A 22225-nucleotide genomic window follows, 5' to 3' on the forward strand; every position below is an offset into this window, starting at 1 on the left:
AGGTCAAGAACCTCCCAACGAGAATGTATGAATTGCATCAATGGTACATGAACATTACCAAGATTTCAGATCGATTGTCCCTCATGGTGAATGTCAAGGAGGATCATTACTTCCATGAGAAAGCTCTGTCCGTTGAGTATTCTGAACTGTTTCAGTTATACAATCAAGACGCACTCGACAAATCTATCGTCAGTTGCTATTGTCTGTAAGTGATTTCTTTCTGTAATTTAAGTCTCAAGCTAGCTGTAGTGATCCTTTTGATCGTCAATCATTACCTGTAATTATCCTCACTATATTCTTTTCTGTGGTATTATGCAGGATGAAGATGTATGAAATGAGAAAAGCTGGACGCTATGGCATTGGGTTCATTGACCCAAACACCGTTAATGAATACACATGGCGGATAAATCACATCATCAAAAGGACGTAGAGGACAACATGCTAGAGTTCTTGAAGCGCCTCAAATACAATGAAGATATACTACTTCCTTACAACTTCCAGTGAGTCACACTGTCTTGTACTACAAATTCTCTGTTTTTGCCTACTAGCTAGCTACATGTTTTTGCTTACATATGCCCGCTTAATTAAGACATGCAAACGTGTGTGCATGCAGATTTCACTGGGTCTTGTGTATCATTAAAGTTGACGACGGAACAGTTGAAATACTGGACTCACTACTCAAAGTTAAAACTGACTATAACATCTTGTTTGGGATAGTCAACAGGTAATTTCAATCATTATTAACTATATATCTCGGCCTATTTAGTTCGTCATTTCATGATATGAACTATTTAATAACCCCTTTATTCATTTTCTTTGTCGGCGGGCAGGGCTTGGGCAAGGTTCATCAGCGTCACGGAAGGCGAATGGAAAAAAAAGCTTAAATGGGGAAGACCCAAGGTAAGTAATTAAGTAGTACTAGCTAGCTAGCTAGCTGCCATCTCTTTAATTATCATGCTTGATTAATTATTATCTGATCAAATTCCATTCTCGTAAAGGCCCTGAAGCAGGCGCAGGGGACTGATCTGTGTGCATTCTGCGTTTGCGAGAACATTCGCATGATGGCGTCCGAAAGGAGCAGATCTCAAAGACAGGAATGGGTACGCTTGTCAGAACACTATTCACAATTTTTACACCATTATCGATATCTAGTCACACAACTAATACACATGCATATTGATCTCCTTCTTAACAGTTCAGAGAGGTGCGGGAGAAGCTCCTAGAAACGGAGCGCGTAGAAGCACTTCAAGAGGAAATAGCGGGATTTTTGCTCGACCAGGTCATAAATCCGAAGGGAGAATACTATTACCCGCTACCGCCCCCATGAAAACCACTTCCAATTGTCATCGTGCTCCGAAGGCACCAATTAGGCTAATGCCACTGGCTCCGAAGGCAACATGCATATGTAGGAGAAATTGTATATAGCTAGCTATACATTTGTGTATGTGTGAATTAATTAATATGGTGGTTTGTGAGACATTGATGATATATATATGCATGATTGGTTCTACTAGAAATTATATATATATATATATATATATATATATATATATATATATATATATATATATATATAACGTGTACAATGTTTAGTATCGTAAAATACCAGCAAACGAAAAAGAATTAAAATGAAAACACAAAATTAAATGAAAAAGAAATCATAAAACTAAAAACCCCCCAAACCTTATAGTACCGGTTACCAACCGGTACTAAAGGGCTCCAGCCCCCCGGAGCTGGCTCGTGCCACGTGGTTGCCCTTTACCACCGGTTCGTGCTGAACCGGTACTAAAGGGGGGAGGGGGGCTTTAGTGCCCACACTTTAATGCCGGTTATGGAACCGGCACTAAAGGGCCTTACGAACCGGTGCTATTGCCCGGTTCTGCACTAGTGATGCCACCCTTGATCTAGAGAATGTGAAAACTTGGCTAACATATCGGCGTAGCTATTAACAGCTCGGCCTTCAAAGAAAGACATACAATTAAATAGTTGAGACCTACTCCCTCCGTTCCAAAATAGATGACTCAACTTTATACTAACTGTAGTATAAAGTTGGATCATCTATTTTGGAGTGTAGGAAATACTATTAATCTTTTTTTTGAATTGTTTGGATTGCTTACCACTTGTGTCACGTGGTTTCTATTAATCTCCCTGATAATATTCCCATGTGCTCCAGTCAACTGATAAAAGACATCCAAAAGGCATCATATCAACTCTTTTGATTGTAGGTTGTACATGGGCCGGGCCTACGAACAAGAGCTAAAATCTTCCAGGCCTATTTAGAGTGACAGGCGAATGGTGGTTTCTAGCCGTCGTCTTCCTCTTGAAAAAAAAGAAAGAAGAGAGAGGCCCAAAAATCTATTATCCACTTCACCGGCGGCGGGAAGAGGGTCTTGGGCAAGCAGCGGCGGGAGCGGAGACGGTCGGAGGTTGCTCGCCGCCGGCCGCCGCCGACGCAATGGGAATCAAGGTACTCTCCTCCAGCGGGTTTCTGGTTCGCGGCTCCCGTTTTCGCTTGATTGTGGCCTCTCCGTCCCTCACTCTCTCTCCGTCTCTGCGCTCCGCGCGCTAGGGTTTGACGAAGCTGCTGGCGGAACACGCGCCGAGGGCCGCGGTGAAGCGGCGCGTGGAGGACTACCGGGGCCGCGTCATCGCCATCGACGCCAGCCTCAGCATCTACCAGTTCCTGGTGAGTCGCCGTCGTTCGCCGCCTCCCTCCCGTATGTCCTGTGCGGATTGTACTCGTGCAATCGGATTGGTTCGGAGATGCTATTCCTCCACTCCGGGGAATGGTTTTGCTTCATGCTTGCTGCCGTTGGGAGATTGATTGCGCTTGGGCTGGTTGGTTCACATGGGAGCATTGTGCGTGCCATGACGCCTGCCAAAAGTTTGAGCATATGCCAACACAGTTTTCATCTGGTTTTTTGTGTGTCGCTAGTAGCAAAATTGCAGTGTTGAGAATGTAAATTAACAAATACAGTAAAAAAAATCTTGTATGCAATGCAGTTACCAGGTGCAAGCTTTCCATATGTCAGACAAAAAGGGGATGCTTATAATACTGTTAGTCTTAGCATGTTTACAAAATTGGTTTCTTATTGGTAAAACTTATAGAATTCGCTGGTAAACTATTCCCCATTTGCGTTACTCCTTTGTTTATTGTATTTTAGGAGCATTTGCCAAACCATGTGGTTAGGCCATCTGCTTGCCTCATCTGCTGTATAATACTGATTCCCATTTCTCTAGGTTGTGGTGGGAAGGAAAGGAACAGAAGTTCTGACCAATGAGGCCGGTGAAGTCACAAGGCAAGCAGAAATTGTCTGCCCATCATTTTTTTATCTGAAATGTTATTGAAGTCATGATGTTTATTATGTACTCCCTCCGTTCCGATTTACTCGTCGTGGTTTTAGTTCAAATTTGAACTAAAACCACGACGAGTAAATCAGAACGGAGGGAGTAGCTCATATGATTTATTTTTATTTCTAAATTGCAGTCATCTGCAAGGCATGTTGAACCGGACTGTAAGATTGCTTGAAGCAGGAATAAAACCTGTGTAAGTTTGATCCAGTTCTGTGGCCGGTTGGTCGCTGTTCATTTCTTGCTTACTGACACTGACAGGGGTTAACTGCTGAACGTTTATGCCAGGTTTGTGTTTGATGGTGAGCCACCTGACCTGAAGAAAAAGGAACTAGCTAAGAGGTATACAGTGAACCATTCCATTGCTTCCATTCTTTACTCTAATTGTTGTCTCAACACATGCTTTGACATATGTTTGCTGCTTATTAGGTCTTTGAAGAGGGATGATGCTTCGAAAGATCTTCATAGTGCTATTGAGGTCACTTGCTCCTTGCCGTAGTTCGAGAATGTCCAACCCTCTTCCTTAGTCGTCATGCTTCTGTATTTGTTGTGTTGTTGGACCTCTGAGGTGGCAATTGCATTGCAGGTTGGAGATGAAGATTCAGTTGAAAAATTTAGCAAAAGGACTGTGAAGGTAATTGTCCTACAATTTGGGGAAGGACTGAAGGAGGCAATAATTTCGTGTGTATATGTGTAGATTTAATTCGGATAAAGTACCCTTAACATTCATTCTGCCAGTTTGAGCTTTGTCTGCAAACTCAATATCATTCTTTACCATGTTCTGAAGTGGTTCCAGTTTCCAAGCACATGATAAGGTCTTTTGTTCCTTCTCTTTCCAGATCACAAAAGAACACAACGATGGCTGTAAGAGGCTGTTAAGATTGATGGGTGTCCCTATAGTTGAGGTATCGTTAATGCTTTAATCCATTGGTTGCTTCAAATATTTTTGTACATTGTAGTCGCAGATGAGTTACTTTCCTCATTGATGTGCTTTTTCAACCGAGGAGATTTAATGGAGCATTCAGAATCTTTTGCACATAAAGAAGTAATCACCAGGTTTTCACTTCAGAGAAAAGAATCACCCTGCTTGGGAGGCCTCAAATCTTAGTTCTCTTAAATGTGGGCTGATAATGTTTTCTCAGTCAAGTGTAGGATTCTAAGTTTTAAGCCTAGAAACTGTCAGCTTGCAAGCCTCCGCAAAATGTGAAGCCTTGAGCAATGAACCAGTGCCCTGCTTGTCTCTATCTTTTTTGTGTGGAGGTGGGTGTGTGGGTGTGGGTGGGGATATCTGTTTGGTGTTCTCTTAACCTTGTCTATTCAGGTCAGCTTAGGCGTAAAAGAAAGGCTTGACCTTAGGATAGAAAAAATGGGACATTGGAGTGATACTTTGGCAATCAACAGATGTTTCCTGTGATTTAGGAAATATCACGAAAGGAAAACAAACTGGATTAGGCTGTGCTTCTCATGGAGTGAAATTCTTCTAAATGAACAGCATGCAGTTTCATGGCAAAGATGCAAGCACATTAGCTGGCATTCATGAGCTTTACTGTTGTATGTATATACCTAATCACTTTATCTGAATAATTATGCAGGCACCAGGTGAGGCAGAAGCACAGTGCGCATCACTTTGTAAGAACCATAAGGTGCAACATACAAACGACTTTGTAAGAACTCTGTATCTTCATTACCCAAGTAGCATGACTTAACTGTAATTTATTGTGAGTGCCAGGCATATGCTGTCGCTTCAGAGGATATGGACACACTGACTTTCGGTGCTCCAAGGTTTCTTCGCCATGTAACTGACCTTAGTTTTAAGAAATCTCCTGTAACAGAGTTTGAAGCGCCAAAGGTAAATACTTCTAGTTTTTATCTATTGTTTTTCATCCGAGTATCATGGCTACTCTTCACTATTTGACAGGTTTTGGAGGAACTTGGACTCACAATGGATCAGTTCATCGACTTATGTATCCTTAGTGGATGTGACTACTGCGAGAATATTAAAGGTGTACCTGCATCATATGTTTTCTTACACACTTCTGATATTAGATTGAGTCCACAATATGATGTAGCACTTCATGATTGTTTAAAAGTTGTGCAGCTCTGAAAATGTTAAAGCTGTTTCTCTCTTTATTAGTTGCTCATGTCATGCATGGACACAATATACTGAATTCCAAGTCTAGCTTCAGCAGAACTGTGGAAGTGTAACATCTCATAATACATTGTTTGCGTTCACCATATATGATTTAAAATGTATGCTCCTGCTAACTAAAAAGTGAATTAATGTCAATTGAATTTTGGTTTTGCTTATAGTGCAGCGAAATTGGGTGCTGTTTATGTCGTTTCCATTTTTGAATCTTGACAAATCTTCCTTATACATTAACAAAATGGGTCCAAAATCCACAACCATTTTAATGTTTGTCAGACTTTGGTCTTGGTTGAATAGGTATTGGGGGACAAAGAGCCTTGAAACTCATACGTCAGCATGGTTGCATAGAAGAAGTTGTGCAAAATCTTCACAAGAGGTATGCTTATCCTGGCTAGTGTTTTATGTTGGCAGCAAAGTATTAAGACACTCTTTTTGCAGTCCATCTATTAAATTGTGCAATCAAACTCCTCATTGAGAAAACTATGTAATTGAACACCAGGCACACATTTTGAATGGTAACAATGATGTTTCAATGTTGTTTTTTCATCTGGGCATGCTAAAACACTGATACGCCCTTTCAATGTAACCATCTGGCCACTGTGTCCATTAGCATACATCCTAAACAGCTTCTGTCACCATCCTGCACTCTTGAAGTACTCCTGTTGCCATTTCGCGGTGCTTCATGAGCTATGTTCTGGTGCTATGCTACTGTGGTGTTCCTGCACATGTCATGCCACTGTATGCTCCTGTGCTGCTGTTCTCTCTGACCCTGCCTTCTGCTGCTTGCATCCAACCCCAGATTCATGGCGTCAATGGGGGCTGATTTGCCTGGTGTCTTGCATGTCTTGACTTTTGATGACTAGTTTGTGATGAATCCACTGTAGTTTTTTATATAACATAACATTTCAGTGGGCAATTATTTATTACTCCTGATGTCAAGGTGGTAGTTAATTCTCAGTTATGTCGAGGCACTGAAATTTAAATTTTGACCAGAAATTTGAATTCCTTGGGCTTTGCAGTAGACAACTATGTCTAGTTTTGATGAGGTACTCCAAGTAATCTAAAATGTTAGGTCTTACTTAACACACTCATATGTTCCATAGGTACACTGTTCCAGAAGATTGGCCTTACCAGGAAGTTCGAACCTTGTTTAAGCAACCTAATGTTTGTACAGAAATTCCAGATTTCCAGTGGGCCTCAGTAGACAAAGAGGTTATGCTTGATAACTCATATCATACGGCCCATGTTTTTCCACAAACTGATAGTTGCTTTCTATTTCCAGGGCCTTTTGGATTTCCTGGCATTTGAAAACAGTTTCAGTTCTGATCGAGTGGAAAAGGCATGAATGCATCTTTATTTCATCTGAGCACTCTTATTTAATCTCGTGTAATTTGAATTATAAAATTGTTGATTTGTTGACACAATGTTTGTATCTTTATTCATTAGGCAGTAGAAAAGATAAAGGCTGCTAACGATAAATATTCCCCAGCAGGGCGGTAAGTGTAATCTCCCTTGTATCTCATGGATAAACTCATAAATATTGATGCACCTATAAGATAATATTTTTATTGTATCAGAGCGAAGCTTTTGACACCAGTAGCTAACCTATCAGGATCTACAGAGAAGGTGTGGTGCTAGTCCCCTGACTTATTATTTGTCTCACATTGTTCAAGTTGACATCCCTTCCTTCTTAGTAGGGTAGTTTCATATTTTTTACAGAAAAAATAATGCATCATAAATCTCTCTCTCTCTCTCTCTCTCTCTCATACTCCCTCCGTCCGGAAATACTTGTCGAAGAAATGCATAAAAATGAATGTATCTAGAACTAAAATACATCTAGATACATCTATTCCTCCGACGAGTATTTCCGGACGGAGGGAGTACAATATTACGTGCTGCTTAATTTCTGCAGTCCGTGGAAGTTACCATTGGATGTGTCCATTATGAATGGTTTTATGAAAACTTGTCGGCAAATTAGTTTGAGCAACTGCTTCATCCCTTTTTGTTTCCTTCCTTGCGGTCCATTATTATTTGCGTTCAAGTGAGCCCTCTCTGTAGATGGACTCGCGGCACAGTGAAACAGGTGTTCATGAATGGGGCAAATACCGCTCGGGGTGAGCAAGCCCATGAAGATGGGATACTATAATACAGAGAAATGTACCATTAACTGAGGGTGAAAAGTTTCGATGGGAGAAGCTAAATTCTTCTTGCTTGTGTAATAAGATGTCCTTTTGAAACCGAAACCATAACAAGTGTTGAGCCTCTTTTATCTAGTGTCCCAAACAATAATAGCCAATTCAGACTCATCTATAGCTGCTAACACACTTTAGAATTGAACAATTGATCCCGCAAATTTTGTTTTTGTTTGAACAATTGAAGGCTAACAATTAAATGCCACGCAAAGTAACAAATAGTGCAGACAAAATGTATCTATCCGTGTATTGGACTCCGCTCACACGTGCGGTCTTCGTATCCACGATCCCATGTGGTTAACCTGCTGTGCACTGGCCTGGCTTACCCACACAGATGCATGTAGCCAACTCCATGACACGTCGCAGATTATTTATGCAACTTTGATGGACACAAGTTCTCAGTTGGTAGATTGTCTCTTCAGATATTTGATTGTCAATGGGGCCTGATTTGTCCGAGTGTTGGATTATTACCTAATTTTCTTTCTGATTTTTCTGGGCATGTTTTGAATTTTATCTGGTTGGATAGGAATATATCAATATACAGTCGTGTACAATTCTGAAAACCAAGAAACACTATAATGTTGATCCTTATCTTATCCGTTCGTATTTTACTGGATAACAGGAATCCAAGTGCGTTTTAGGTGCTTCAGGACAAGGTCTGAGGAGCAGGACTGCTGTACAAGTATGCAGTAGCTCAAGCTCTGGTTTCAGATATGGTAGTTCTAGTTCAAAGCCATTGGTGCTGGGAAGGCAATCAGGAGTTCATGTGAAGCCTCCCACCTTTTCCTTCATCTAATTCTGGAGTTGCTTTGGTTCTCAAGATTACCTAGCGAAGTTGTGACCAAGCTACAGGAAGAATAGATGGCCACTTGGAATGTGTCAAGTGAATGCTATGGTTGTAATTTAGGCTTGTCTTGTAATCTAGAAAATTAGTTTCAATGCTTCAACTTATTCACATCTAACGCTGCTTCCTGCTAGAGTATCCCATGGTGACCGGCAAGTATTTGGTCGCCTTTTGGCTATAATATGGAAAATTGCCAATGCTCCAGTGTTTTTCGCTGAAAAAAATATACTTTTACTCCTTGCATTATCTCGAACTGGAGTAAATGTTTTGTTCAAACGTGAGCTATGTTGATCATATAGGTTTTCAGATTCTGCACGATCTTTTCATGGAGCATAGAGGTTGTACATTAGCCTTCCATGCTCATGATATTCAGGAAATCGAGAAGTATCATTTGAACCGCAAAACTGGAACGTACCTCTGATGTTGGCTGTTCCATTTGGGTTATTATTGGATTCTTAACAAGTGGAGCCTTGGACTGATGACATCCATGCCATTTGGTTATGCCACATGATATGCTCAAATATGTGTTAAGTTGGGGTCTTGGAGTTGTCTGATTCGCCATATCTTATATTCTGCATGACTTCAACATTGGCGGCTGGGAAACAACAACACTTGGAAGTGTACCAATCACCGCCAAGTGGATATATTCCTCATGTATGCAAAATTCCAGGGTATTTGATACAGATGCTGTAATATTCTCTGGTTCTTCCAGCTCTTGCTAAATATTCTCATGCCACTTTTGTAGGAACCAGGATGCGGTTCTGGCTTGTGGGCACATGAGAGCCTGGAGATTTGAACACTAGCCTGTTTTCTTCTGTAGGAAAATGGCATCCTTGACTTGATGGAAAGTTGGAGACAGACATCAAATTGGCTGTGGATCATTCCGAATGTTGGATATCATGCCATCAGTCTATCAAAGCATCTGTGTATTTGTTCTGTTCTGTCTGTTGCCAACTTGGGCAGCTGCTATAAGTATAGCACCAAATCCACCAGGCTCAACATCATTCATTGCCTCATTACAAGCCTTCCAGTGTTCATTGTCACGAGGTAACTAACTCTCTTGTTGTCATCTCCAATCTTTTGGCTTTCTGCAAATATTTTTATTTTCTTTTTCGTGTTTGCTGGAGTCAGTATAGGTTTGGACTAATCATATTGGATTGAGGTGTCATGGTAGACGTATTACCACATAGTTAATATCAGAAATTCAGAATATGCCTTTCATTGGGTGGGAATATTGGCGAGATGTAATTTACAATGTTTGTATCAGATGTTAGTACCAAAGTTCAGCCATTAAAATATTTTTGCTGAGTTGTCTGATTTCAGAACCAAGAGAATGTGGACAAGGGTTCAGCATGAGCATTAAGTTTCCTATCATGTTTCCTATCACACTGGATTACTGAAGTTTACAGTTTGGCTGCTTCAGTTTGATTGTTTGTATGGAAACACTTGTTTTGCCTGCCGTGCTTGTTTTGTACTCCCTCCGTTCGGAATTACTTGTCGCGGAAATGGATGTATATAGACGTATTTTAGTTCTAGACACATCCATTTTCGAGACAAGTAATTCCGAACGGAGGGAGTATGTGGTATACTACAGAATTTATTTTAGTTAATCTCCTGGGGACTATGTTGTTATGTTCTCATGAACTGCTTATTGTTCTTTCAGGTTGCTGTCTGATTGGTGTGATTTCATTTAGCAACTGCCTTGCTTTTGACTATAGAAGATGGCTGCTATTGTTGAAGGTCCCACTCCTAAGTATGAGTGCTTGCTATTTGGTACGTACCGTGCTTTTATAAATCTGAAGAGTTGTTTGTTTAAATTATTTGTTATTGTTTTGTACACTCCAGTAAAAGCTGTTCACTATTTGCGATTGCAGATTTGGATGATACACTGTATCCTCTTAGTGCTGGCATCAATCTTGCTTGCCGCAAAAATATTCAAGGTGTGAATAATAAGTCATTTTTTAGTATCTTCCTGCTTTATGGATCTTTATGTTTTCATAAATGATTGGAGAGACTAACATTGAAATTTTGGCTACCAGATTACATGCGTGACCATCTGCGAATTGAAGAAAGCCAAATTGCAGAGATGTGCCTGGAACTTTATAGGGAATATGGCACCACAATGGCTGGTCTTAAGGTACAATTTGTATCCAGTTATTATTTTTAGCAGAAGAGCTTATGTTTTTTGGCCCGTAATCATACGAATGTTAGTTCTCTGCAGGCATTAGGTTACGAGTTTGAAAACGATGAATTTCATTCAAATGTTCATGGTAGACTGCCATATGACAATCTGAGGCCTGACTCTGTTTTGAGGACCCTTCTACTTTCCATTCCACAAAGAAAAATAGTAAGCGAATTTGCCAAAGTTTATTTGCTCTTCTAATCATTACACCTTGCATTAGCAATTACTAATTTGGAGAACTTGCTTGTTGCAGATATTTACAAACTCGGACAAGGTTCACGCGGAAGAGGTTCTGCGCAGGCTGGGTTTGCAGGACTGCTTTGAGGGTGTGATATGCTTCGAGACATTGAATCCACCAGCCATGACGAGCAATGGCCTATGCAAGTCCCAGGAGGATCCTATGGCGCTCTCTGGTGAACCATCTTCCGACTTGGACGATCTCTACGGATCGGATGGCAGACCAAAATCACCCATCCTGTGCAAACCCACTATTGAATCAATGGAAGCCGCAATTCAGATAGCAAATGTTGATCCTAAGAAGACAGTATGAGCAATCCCTCTTTCATACATGAACAAGAACACTCCTAACCGGCAATGAAAACCTGATACTTTGCTACTTTGCGACTTCCACTTTGTAGATCTTCTTTGATGACAGCACCAGGAATATCGCTACCGGAAAGGCTGCAGGCTTCCACACCGTGATTGTAAGATTGCGTCACACATAATTCCAAACTAGCCCTGCTTCCGAGTCCGGGGTCAATGTTACAGCTGTAACTCTTGTGAATTTGCTGCAGGTTGGTAGGTCAACACTCGTTCCAGGGGCTGATCATGCACTGGAGAGCATCCACAACATCAAGGAGGCGTTGCCCGAGATATGGGAAGTCCACGACTGGTCAGAATTTGACGCTGTTCCTGCTTCTGCCGCGGTAGAAACATCGGTTATTGCTTGACGTCGTGTTCCCAATGGATTGGCTACCATCGGAGAATGGAATGTTGTATCACAGGTACCAAGCATGGACCTATTTAGTAAAAAGTAGCATTGTATTCTCGACCTTCATGCGCTGATACACCTCAGAAACGCCGCCTCGCCTGTGCAGGGTGAAAAAGGTACTCCCTCCGTCCGGAAAAGCTTGTCTCAAGCTTGTTCCTCAAATGGATGTATCTAGCACTAACTTGGTGCTAGATACATCCATTTGAGGGACAAGCTTTTCGGACGGAGGGAATACCAAAGTATCCCGAAAAAGCACAAGAGTAAACATATATTATCATATGGGCAATAAACTTGAATGTCAATAAACACTTTTTTGTTTGTTGCAAAACCCACTTATTGACTACACTCCTTGTGTACTTGCTTGCATGTAATGCTATCTTGAAACAAATGCCTCAACGGTTAAAGGGAACATGGGAGTCATAGTGGCCATCTTCTCTCCGTCAAGAAAAGTAAGGGGAAATTTATATCTGGTAAATCAACACTTCGATGACAATACATCAAGACCATCCTACATATTTGCTAACAGTTTGCTAAATATGAAAGACACTAAGGAAACTAGATATAGTTTCAAAACAAATAGCATGAGACATGACCAAATGCAGAGCTAACAAATAGTTGCATCTCCCGTACGGAAAGCATTCTGTGGGATATTCTAGCTAGATTCCAGCACGTTAAGCAAGAGATGAGAAAGAGTATACAGCTTGCATCCTCTCCACAGATGATATTACATTCTTGCCGCGCCAAGGAGAATTTCTTGCCTGGAAGAAACAAAGCCCGCATGATTTTGATCATGCCCGATAACCACTCCGACACGGCCACCTGCATCTAGGAGGTACGCCAAACCAGTTCACCATTACTGGGATAAATAAAGCAATCAACCGAAGGATACGCCAAACATATATTGCTGATATTCGTGACGTAACCTCCAATGTCACTTTATTTAGTGTCGTACGCCAATTTGATGGTCATTCTTTCAAGTACTGGCGCCCATCTGAATATCATTGTGATGAAATCAATCTCAGTACTGTCCCCTCTGAAGTTGTCGATTTCTACTTCTTCAAGGAGAGTCAAGGAGATACTTTGGCTCCTCCAGTTCTTGGGCTCATGACAATCACAATTTTCATGACATTGTGATGCTTGTGACATCTAGAACATGAAAACCGTTAGAATGTGTGTATTTTGAACTAGTATGTGTAAGCATCATGTTGAATTACCTCCGACCACCTTGATAGGTTAACCTTAAGCCTCTGCATAGCTGTTTCAATGTGATGCATCCCAAGGAGACACAACATCAATGGTCCAAAAGCATGCCCTGTTGTGCTGAGATTTACCTCCAATGTAGAAAAGTTGGTAATCGGAAGTTTCTTCATCTCATGCGCCAAGTTAAGCGGCACTACATACAAATAAGAATGATTCTGCAAAACATTTTAGCTATTAGGCATGGCACCTAAATTAGCTAATCCGACAAATCTAATAGATTGAGTGATGAGCACGAAGACGGATAAGAGACTTACATGAGCGGATATGTCCAAGATCAAGACATGAATGCAAGGGAGTTGTGAACGGGCGCCTTCTTGATTGTTGTTGTTGTTGTTGTTGTTGAGCACCCCATCTTTGTATTTGTAGCTCTCTCTCGTCACTAACCTCAGCCACCGGAGCAACCAAAAACCAAACAAAAGAGGCGCTTGTGTATAAAACCGTGATAATAAGACCTTCTCCACCATTGGCGACGAGATGGACATGTTTACTTCTGTGTCGGCCTGGACCTTCAGCTTCAGTTGCTTAAGCAGCGGAGTCACAATGTCAATGCTCCGGCATTCCTTGTCTCTATAAGCATCAAGGTCAAGCTCCTCTAGCGACGTCGAGTGGACTACGACGTTGTGTGTATGATTATCCGTGATCACCTTGAGAACACGCAGGCGGGGACATCGGGTGACCAATGTGGCAAGGTCAAAGTGTGCAACCCTCGAGGGACAGCCTCTCGAGGGCGGGGAACTCGACCGCCGGTAGCAGTGTGAAGCGGACGGAGTACAAGCTCATTTCGATCGCCGTGGTGCGACGGAAGATGGGCAGGTCGACATTATAGCATTCATGGTAACTGTCGTCGGTGAGGACGAGCTCATGGGGAGAGAATCTTGCCATGGCACCGAGAAAGGAAGCGAAGCTAGCGGCGTCAATACTATACCTTCTACGAATAGTCGTGAAGTTGATGCGGAGGAGGGACACGACGAGGCCGAGAGCTGCAGACGCTTCAAGCGAGGCCAGCGCCGCTTCCAGCGAGTCGGGATCGGCGTCGCGAAAGGTGACGCTGAGCACACGTAGACGTGGGCAGCGGCTGATCATCGTGCCAAGGTCGACAATGTTGCCGGAGAGAGACAACCTCTAGAGCACGGGGAGCTCGCCAGCGGGCGGTGGCTTGAGGCGGAGGTGACACGTGTCCAGCTCGATCGATGTGGCCCGGCGGAAGCACGGCATGGCGATCTCGACGGGACGTCCTGGTTTTACAGCGGAGGACTGCGGAAGGACCAAGACGAGCTCCTCCGGTGAGAGCCGCGCGGCGGCGCGCAGCAGCGACTTGGCGCGGATGTCGTCGGCCTTGCCCCACTCCTTGGACGGAAAAAACGGGAAACAGATGTCGAGAAGAGAAACGGCTGCGGGGAGAGCGACGCCGGCGAGCGCCGCTTCGATCTTGCCGGTGGGGACATCGCGGAAGGTGAGATCGGGGAGGCGGGCCCAGAGGCCGCGCCACCGGCGCGAGAGGACGCCGGTGCGCGCGGCGTCGGGGGTGCTGCGCAGGCGCACGAGGATCTGGATGAGCATGTCTTCGGGGAGGGTGCTGATGCGGTCATCTCCACACACCGGGAGAGCTCCAGGCGGCGGCGGCGAGCGCCTGAGGCGAACGCTCGGTCGCACTTCCATCACGAACGAGAGCGAGAACATCTCCCTCCCACTCCGTGGAGAAAAGAAACTTGTACGCGTCGGCCCAGCCCAGTTTCCAAGCCCGGACATCCTTGTCACGGCCCATGCAGCAATCTGAGGCCCGACCCTGTTTGTTAAATTCTCTCAGGCATTAGGTTACGAGTTTGACAAGGATGAATTTCATTCAAATGTTCATGGTAGACTGCCATATGATAATCTGAGGCCCGACCTTGTTTTGAGGACCCTTCTGTACATTCCATTCCAAAGAGAGAAAATAGTAGTACGTGAATTTGCACAGTTTAGTTGTTCTTGTAATGCAAAACATAACACCCTACATGATCAATTGATTTGGAAAATAAACTCTGACAGTCTCATTATCCACCAAAACTTGGTTGTTAGCTTGTTGCAGATATTCAGAAACTCAGACAAGGTTCACGCGGAGGAGGTTCTGCGCAGGCTGGGTTTGCAGGATTGCTTCGAGGGCGTTATATGCTTTGAGACACTGAACCCACCAGACATGCCGGAGGATCTTATGGTGCTCTGGTAGGATCAAGTACTCTACCTGGTCTAGGGCGTAGGTGGTAAGGGAAGGATGGAGGGAGACGTGGCGAGGATCGGGCGCGCCGGCGGCAGGGCGCCGTCGCGGCTAGGAGAAGGGCGGCGGCTAGGGCTGTTGGCGGCTAGGGTTCCGGCTCCTCAGGGAGCCGGGCAATAGGAAATAATATTCTTCTTATTGCTTGCCTTCAAAAAGAGTCTTACAACCTATATTTATATCCTAGATAACTTGTAGAAGAATCAACCTAAAATAACTTGCCTAAGATAACTTGCCTAATCTGAAAATAAAAACTAAGATAACTTGCGGGCCTAAGCCGGCCGGCCATAACACTTCTCCCCGCCTGCACAAACAGCTCGTCCTCGAGCTGTAAGGTGGGGAAGCGCTTGCTTGAACTCTTCGAGGTAATCAACCAGCGTCAAACACCTTCTCGACATCTGGGGCGGCCAGGTCGGCGGCGACGGCGTCCTCCGGAATGTAGTCTGCCACCTCCAGGTAGAAGAGTCGCGGGCAGGCGTGGCCGGGCTTGTAGGGTTCGTCGCAGTTGAAGCACAACCCTTGGCGGCGACGCTCGAGTATCTCAGCTGGGGTGAGCCGGCGGAACGGGCGCCCCGCGGTCGCGGCGAGGGGTGCCGCAGAAGCCTGCACAGGCCGACCCTGCGCGGAATCCGGTCCGGGTAGCGACCCAGCAGTCTGGGACGGTGATTCCTGCTGGATGGCCACCGCGCGGCGCTCGAATGCGCGGGCGTAATACATGGCCGACTGGAGATCCTGAGGTCCCCGAAGCTCCACGTCCACGCGGATATGGTCCGGTAGACTGCCCACAAATAACTCGGCGCGCTGAGTTGCGGAGACGCCCGGCGCGTGGCACGCCAGGGCCTGGAAGCGGTCGGCGTAGTCCTGCACCGTGGATGTGAAGGGTAAGCGGCCGAGGGCCGCCAGTCGGCTCCCGCGGATAGGAGGCCCGAACTGGAGGAGACAGAGTTCCCGGAAGCGCTCCCATGGTGGCATGCCGCCCTCGTCCTGCTCGAGGGCGTAGTTCCAGGTCTGCGTTGCGCCTCGAAGATGATAGGACGCGAGCCAGGTGCGATCCGAAGCGAGCGTCCGCTGCCCTCGAAAGAACTGCTCGCACTGGTTGAGCCAGTTGAGGGGGTCCTCCGTGCCCTCGTAGGTGGCGAAGTCCAGTTTGGCGAAGCGAGGGGGTGTCGGCCCGCCGTGCCCGGGGGCGGCCGTAGTTGCCGCCGGCGCGTATGCTGGGTCGGGAAGCGCCGGGGCGTAGTTCGCCGAGCTGGAGGGGTGATCAAACCGCAGGGAGGGCGTCGGGTGTTCCGGCGCCGTGGAGTAGACCGGCCCCGAAGACGAGCCGGTCGCCCAAGCAGGGATCGACGATGGTGACGGTGGAAACTGCACCTAGTGCAGAGGCCGACCCGTAGCCCTAGGCGCGGGTGGTGGTACTGTCGATGGCGGCGGCGCCTGGTGGAGCTGCACCGGCGCCTGCGGCGTGGGGGCCGGCGGTGACGCCGGAAGAAGCTGCTGGGTCTGGCCCTGCTCCGAGGCGCCGGTGCCCAGGTTAGGGCTGGGCGGGGCCGGTGGAGGACCCTGCTCCGAGGCCGCTGGAAGGTAGGGCGCGACGGAGGACGGCGCGGCCGGCGCGGTCCAGGTGGGCCACTGCGGCCCCGTGGTGGCGAGAAGTGGCGGGGCTGCCGGCGCGATCTGCGGCGGCCACTGCACCCAAGGCGGCGGTGCGGCCGCTGGGGCGGGGAGCGCCGGGTAGCCTCCGGTGACGGCCCCCGGTGCCGAGTACCACGGAAGCGCCTGCTGACCCGCGGCCATGGCTGGATGGAGTCCGATGATGGCCCCCGGTGCCGAGTACCACGGAAGCGCCTGCTGACCCGCGGCCATGGCTGGATGGAGTGGTGGGGGCGGCCCGTACGGACCTGCCAGGTAGAGGCGGATCCCTTGAACCGCGGTGACGAGGTCGTTGAGGACGCCCGCCATGGCCTCCGGCGTGAACTGTTGCGGCTGCGGGGGAGGTGATGGCGGCGGCGAGTGTTGGACGGGGGCCTGTGGCTGCCCTTGGCCCGGCGTGGTGCCGGGTGCCGTTAGGACCGGCGCTAAGAGCGACGCAGTGGTGCCCGCCGAGAGCGAGGCCGTGACGCCCGGCGCAGAGGCGGTGGTGGTGGAGGAGTTGGCGGGCAGCGGTGGTGGTGGCGGTGGAATTGGCGGAGACATGGTCGAAACCCGGTTACCTGATACCAAATTGGTAGGATCAAGTACTCTACCTGGTCTAGGGCGTAGGTGGTAAGGGAAGGATGGAGGGAGACGTGGCGAGGATCGGGCGCGCCGGCGGCAGGGCGCCGTCGCGGCTAGAAGAAGGGCGGCGGCTAGGGCTGTTGGCGGCTAGGGTTCCGGCTCCTCAGGGAGCCGGGCAATAGGAGATAATATTCTTCTTATTGCTTGCCTTCAAAAAGAGTCTTACAACCTATATTTATATCCTAGATAACTTGTAGAAGAATCAACCTAAGATAACTTGCCTAATCTGAAAATAAAAACTAAGATAAGTTGCGGGCCTAAGCCGGCCGGCCATAACATGCTCTCTGGTGAACCATCTTCCGACTTGGACGTTCTCTATGGCTCGGATGGCAGACCTAAATAACCCATCCTTTGCAAACCCACTATTGAACCCATGGAAGCCGTAATTCGGATTGCAAATGTCGATCCCAACAAGACGGTACAAATACAAAACAACCCCTTTTAGTACATGGCAAGGAACACTCCCCAACAATAATGACAACCTGATGGTTTTTATTTCAAATTATCAGATCTTCTTCGATGATAGCACCTGGAACATCGCTTCATGAAAGGCTGCAGGCTTCTACACCGTGATTGTAAGATCGCGTCACGCATAATTCCAAACTAGCCGTGCATCCACGTCCAGGGAAAATGTTACACCTGTAACTCTCGTGTATTTGCTGCAGGTTGGCAGGTCAACACTCGTTCCAGGGGCTGATCATGCACTGGAGAGCATCCACAACATCAAGGAGGCGTTGCCCGAGATATGGGAAGTCCACGACTGCTCAGAATCTGACGCTGTTCCTGCTTCTGCCGTGGTAGAAACAACCCCTTATCATCGGAGAATGGAATGTATGGGTAGAAATAATATGCTGAAGATTGGATACGTGGAGGAGTATAAAGAGAAGATGTGTCCGATCATAACATCTACAGTGCTAGGTACACTTTCATTGCATTATATCAGTTTCAAGGAGACGTAGTGGAGAATAAGCATCAGCAGGTGCATGTTTGTATCCACAGGTACTCCCTCCGTTTCTTTTTAGCCTGCATATAATATTTGGTCAAAAGGTAAAACTTTGTACTAACTTTGTAGGATAATATATCAAGATATACAATACTAAGCTATATCATGATGCAGCTAATAAAATTGATTTCATATTGTGAATATTGATATTTTTTCTATAAACTTCGTCAAAGTTGACAAAGTTTGACTTTGACCAAATCTTATATGCGGACTAAAAAGAAACGGAATGAGTACCAAGCATGGACCTATATTTCACAAATAGTAGCATTGTATTCTCGTCGATGTCAAGCTTCACTAAAAAAAAGTTTAGATCATAAACAGGAATAAAAACATCGTACTTTATTACAAACCAACATATCTATGGCAGTAGTACTTTGCGACGATGCATACATTAATATGTATGCATAATAGCATCAGTACTAATAGACTGGAATACATCGGTTTCAACATAAGTTATGAGACAATGGTACAAGAAATCATGGCCTATTCTATTGCGCAAATCAGACTTGATATATTTCATTGCGGAAAATGCTCTCTCAACTGTTGCCGTCGCCACCGGCAAGATCAATGCTAGCTTTACCAAAAGGAATACTAGAGGAAAGGTATTGTACTTCTTTGTCTCAACTAGTTTTCTGCAAAGATCACTAACCCCTTTCAAATTGGAGAGTCTTGAATCATCACGAACATTTTCAAGGAAGTTATCAAGTTGGACACTAAGATCTTCAATCTTGCTTTCACTCCCAAAATCATCTGGATACAAACGAGCCATTGCTAACACTTTTTCTTTGTCAAAATTAGCAAACGAATCAGAAGGATCCAAAGAAGCCATCCCAAGAAGCAAGGTTGTGCTGCTTTCACTAAAGCGGTCATCAATCTCTACACGTAACATATCAATAACGGCGTACATCACACTTTGTTTTTTTGAAACGTGGCAAAAGACTTGCCATTTTCATTAATTAAGAAGGAGAGAATTTTTTTTCATTGATTAAGAAGGAGAGAATTGCCTGGTTAATTGACGGAAAATTGGGCTAAAACCGATACAACACAACCCACATGACATGGGCACCACCGGCCAACCTGGCCACCGACATGGAACAAAAGCCACGACGACACATGCCAACAGATGGCCACACGTGCAAGCAACCGACAGCTCCGACTTTGACGACGAGCAACACAAGGGAAATATGCAGGACTTGCGCCGACCATGCCCCCCGCAAACGACCACCAAATGCCTGTCATCGTCACCACCTGGACTCTCCAACGCAGCTCCGACTTCAAAGCAACCAGCAACCACGGAAGAGCACCTCAGACACGCCGGGAAGTACCGACTACCGAAGACCACGCCGCGACCCAAACTTCACTCGATGCCATCATCGTTGCCAAACAGAAACCAACGCCCCGCCTTAGCAAACCACGCGGCGAAGATACCGCCCTTGACGGTGAAGATGCCGTCATTCACCAGTCTCCTAGTCGTAGCCAGCTCCGAGACGATGCCCCCAAGGAGGAGAAAGACACGGATACGCCTCCATCGCCCGATCCAGCGGATTTCAGGTTTCCCTCCGGAGTGAAAGCCGTGTGGAGAAGGAAGAGTACATCTCCACGACGACGCTTCCAAGAAAGATCACGGCACCCGCGGACGCCGCCGGCGCCGGCTCTGAAGAAGACCGAAGGAAGGATTTCTCCCGGAGATGACCACCTGCAGCCACCGACCGCCGCCCATCAATCACCACCTGCCGAGGCCGACCTCAATCTGCCACGGGATCCCATGATCCACCATGAACAGACACGCACCGCCCCCCTGGCCGTAGCCACCGTCCACCACCGCAGCACCACCGCGACCACCACCACCGCAACCACCAAAGCCGCAACGCGAAGTGCAGCGCCCAGATCGAGGAGCTAGCTCACACCAAATCCAGAACGAAGCCACACGAACGGAGCAGCAGAGCAGACGAGCAGCATCTCCACCTGCAGCGCACCTCACGCTCTAGAGGAGCACAACCACCACACCCAGCCGGTGACTGTGCCCTCCGCGTGCCAGCCGCTGCCGCGCCCAGTCGTCGATCCGCACCCCACGCGCGCATCCAAGAGCCGAGCGCCGCACGCCGTTCACGCCCAAGCCACGCCGGAGCCTGGACCGAGCCCGTCGCCCGGAGTCCCATCTGCCGCCTGCAGCCGACGCTAGCGCCCGGGCCTCATGTGCGACCTAGCCCACGCCACCACCAGATCGGCCGCGCACAGCCGAGCGCCTGCCGCGACCACTTCGGGGCCGCACCGCCGCCTCCCAGCACGGCAGCTACCAGATCCACGCGTCCTCGCCACCAGAGAGCCCGCCGGACCCAGCCCCCCCGCGATGGTGTGGCATGGTGTGGCATATATAGTTGGAAAACGCTATCCTTGAGCCGGCTGATGCATGCGCTAGCGTCCGCCGCTTGCATAGCCGCAGGATCGATTTGATTGAGCGCTCATGCTGGTCAAAAGTCCCGTGCAACCAGTTTTTTTCAACAAGCGAATTGTTTCAGAAGGTTTTTGCAATAGAGCTCTTGTTTCAGAAAAAAAAAGTTCGATGCTAAAGTTTTTTCAGCAACAGAGTCTACTTTCAGAAGGTTTCTGCAACAGATGTCTTGTTTCAGAAAGATAAAAAATGGTTCGACTGTGAATATTTTTTCTTCCGCAACAGGGCTCTTGTTTCGGAAACGTAACCCCTGTTGCAGAAGGTGTCGGAGGAGTGCCCGGCGTTAGAGCGTACGAGGTCAAGTATTGCAACACGACACATATTTCAGAAACATAGCTTCAGTTGCAGAAATCGCCAGAGGAGTGCCCGGTGTGAGAGCTCGTCGCCGTCGTGCAATGCCCACTGTGAGAGCTCGCCGCCATCGTGTAGGAATAGAGGCAGCTGCTCGAGGTGCTGGGTCGGAGGAGGCGCGGCGACTCCGGCGGCCAGCGGCGCTCCATGACCGTGGCGCTCCGGCCATGGTGGGGCAACGGTGCTGTCTCAGCAGACCTTTGCAACATGGTCCTTGTTGCAAAGCCCCTGAGCGCAACAAGCTAGGTGTTGCAAAGGTCCTCAGTTGGCTGGAATGGTAGATCAGACGGCTATTCCGTGTAGCATCCGATTGCTACTGAGGCGGCCGATCTAATCGATTTATCACCCGACAGACGCGTAGCACTGCCCTATGTAGTTTGCATGTTAAGAAAAGTAAAATTGGTAGGGATGAACTATTTTGAAGTATATGGATTATATTTCATCTATGCTAGGAAAATCCACATCACATTAAAATTCAGTACTGACAAAAGGATATAAAATTCTCAAAACATTAAAGAGAACGGATGAAACAAATCCAGTTCCACATATATGCTCCATCACTACAACAAAAAGAGTTCCACGACAGTTGGATCTTATGGATCATTATGTATAAAGTTCTAAGGCAGATGGCTGCAAGTAGTAACTTGCTGGAAGGACTGGCCCATTTTCTAGTTTCAAGATCCCTGAGTCGGCACGTCCTGAACTTGAACCTGGATACATAAGAATTCACTTTAAAAAAAACACATTTTAGATGTGTTTTAAAATGTTAAAAAATTCAAAACAAAATGTCACACATACATGTTCCCAAATATGTGTGCGCGGCATAAAGTTTTGTGAAAAAAAAGTCTTTTTGTTTTGTCTTCGCAAAAAAAATATAGACAAATTTCAGTGCTTAGAAATAGCGTTTCACGATATTTTTTATTGTCTT

At 46.6% G+C, this 22225-nt stretch overlaps 2 protein-coding genes and 1 pseudogene across 2 annotated transcripts; all 3 read left to right on the forward strand.

Moving 5' to 3' along the window:
• Window positions 1–2242: 2242 nt before the first annotated feature.
• Window positions 2243–8829, forward strand: LOC123114148 (flap endonuclease 1-B). Its single transcript, XM_044535522.1, has 17 exons — window positions 2243–2467; window positions 2570–2686; window positions 3241–3299; window positions 3488–3547; window positions 3640–3693; window positions 3781–3829; window positions 3938–3985; window positions 4191–4256; window positions 4944–4994; window positions 5081–5200; window positions 5270–5354; window positions 5795–5873; window positions 6601–6709; window positions 6780–6836; window positions 6944–6993; window positions 7075–7123; window positions 8312–8829. Exons 1-17 carry the CDS (start codon window positions 2456–2458, stop codon window positions 8483–8485), a joined length of 1239 nt encoding a protein of 412 aa, XP_044391457.1. The 5' UTR covers window positions 2243–2455; the 3' UTR covers window positions 8486–8829.
• Window positions 8830–8978: 149 nt separating this feature from the next.
• On the forward strand, window positions 8979–13106 carry LOC123114149 (uncharacterized). Its single transcript, XM_044535524.1, has 9 exons — window positions 8979–9187; window positions 9279–9580; window positions 10197–10306; window positions 10408–10473; window positions 10573–10670; window positions 10755–10880; window positions 10969–11259; window positions 11354–11419; window positions 11510–13106. Exons 3-9 carry the CDS (start codon window positions 10255–10257, stop codon window positions 11663–11665), a joined length of 855 nt encoding a protein of 284 aa, XP_044391459.1. The 5' UTR covers window positions 8979–9187; window positions 9279–9580; window positions 10197–10254; the 3' UTR covers window positions 11666–13106.
• Window positions 13107–14545: 1439 nt separating this feature from the next.
• Window positions 14546–18450, forward strand: LOC123115261 (uncharacterized; annotated as a pseudogene).
• The last annotated feature ends 3775 nt before the right edge of the window (window positions 18451–22225 follow it).

The sequence above is a fragment of the Triticum aestivum genome, chromosome 5B (genome assembly GCF_018294505.1).
Source record: "Triticum aestivum cultivar Chinese Spring chromosome 5B, IWGSC CS RefSeq v2.1, whole genome shotgun sequence".
Classification (NCBI taxonomy): domain Eukaryota; kingdom Viridiplantae; phylum Streptophyta; class Magnoliopsida; order Poales; family Poaceae; genus Triticum; species Triticum aestivum.

What these genes read in the sequence shown, in the direction of transcription:
- LOC123114148 (XM_044535522.1), top strand. An exon ending in GAAGCAGGAATAAAACCTGT is followed by an intron (nt 3,548 to 3,639) that starts GTAAGTTTGATC and finishes CGTTTATGCCAG; the next exon opens with GTTTGTGTTTGATGGTGAGC. An exon ending in TTAGCAAAAGGACTGTGAAG is followed by an intron (nt 3,986 to 4,190) that starts GTAATTGTCCTA and finishes TTCTCTTTCCAG; the next exon opens with ATCACAAAAGAACACAACGA.
- LOC123114149 (XM_044535524.1), top strand. Translation starts at nt 10,255, where the DNA reads ATGGCTGCTATTGTTGAAGGTCCCACTCCTAAGTATGAGTGCTTGCTA. An exon ending in CCATTCCACAAAGAAAAATA is followed by an intron (nt 10,881 to 10,968) that starts GTAAGCGAATTT and finishes TGCTTGTTGCAG; the next exon opens with ATATTTACAAACTCGGACAA. An exon ending in ATGTTGATCCTAAGAAGACA is followed by an intron (nt 11,260 to 11,353) that starts GTATGAGCAATC and finishes TCCACTTTGTAG; the next exon opens with ATCTTCTTTGATGACAGCAC.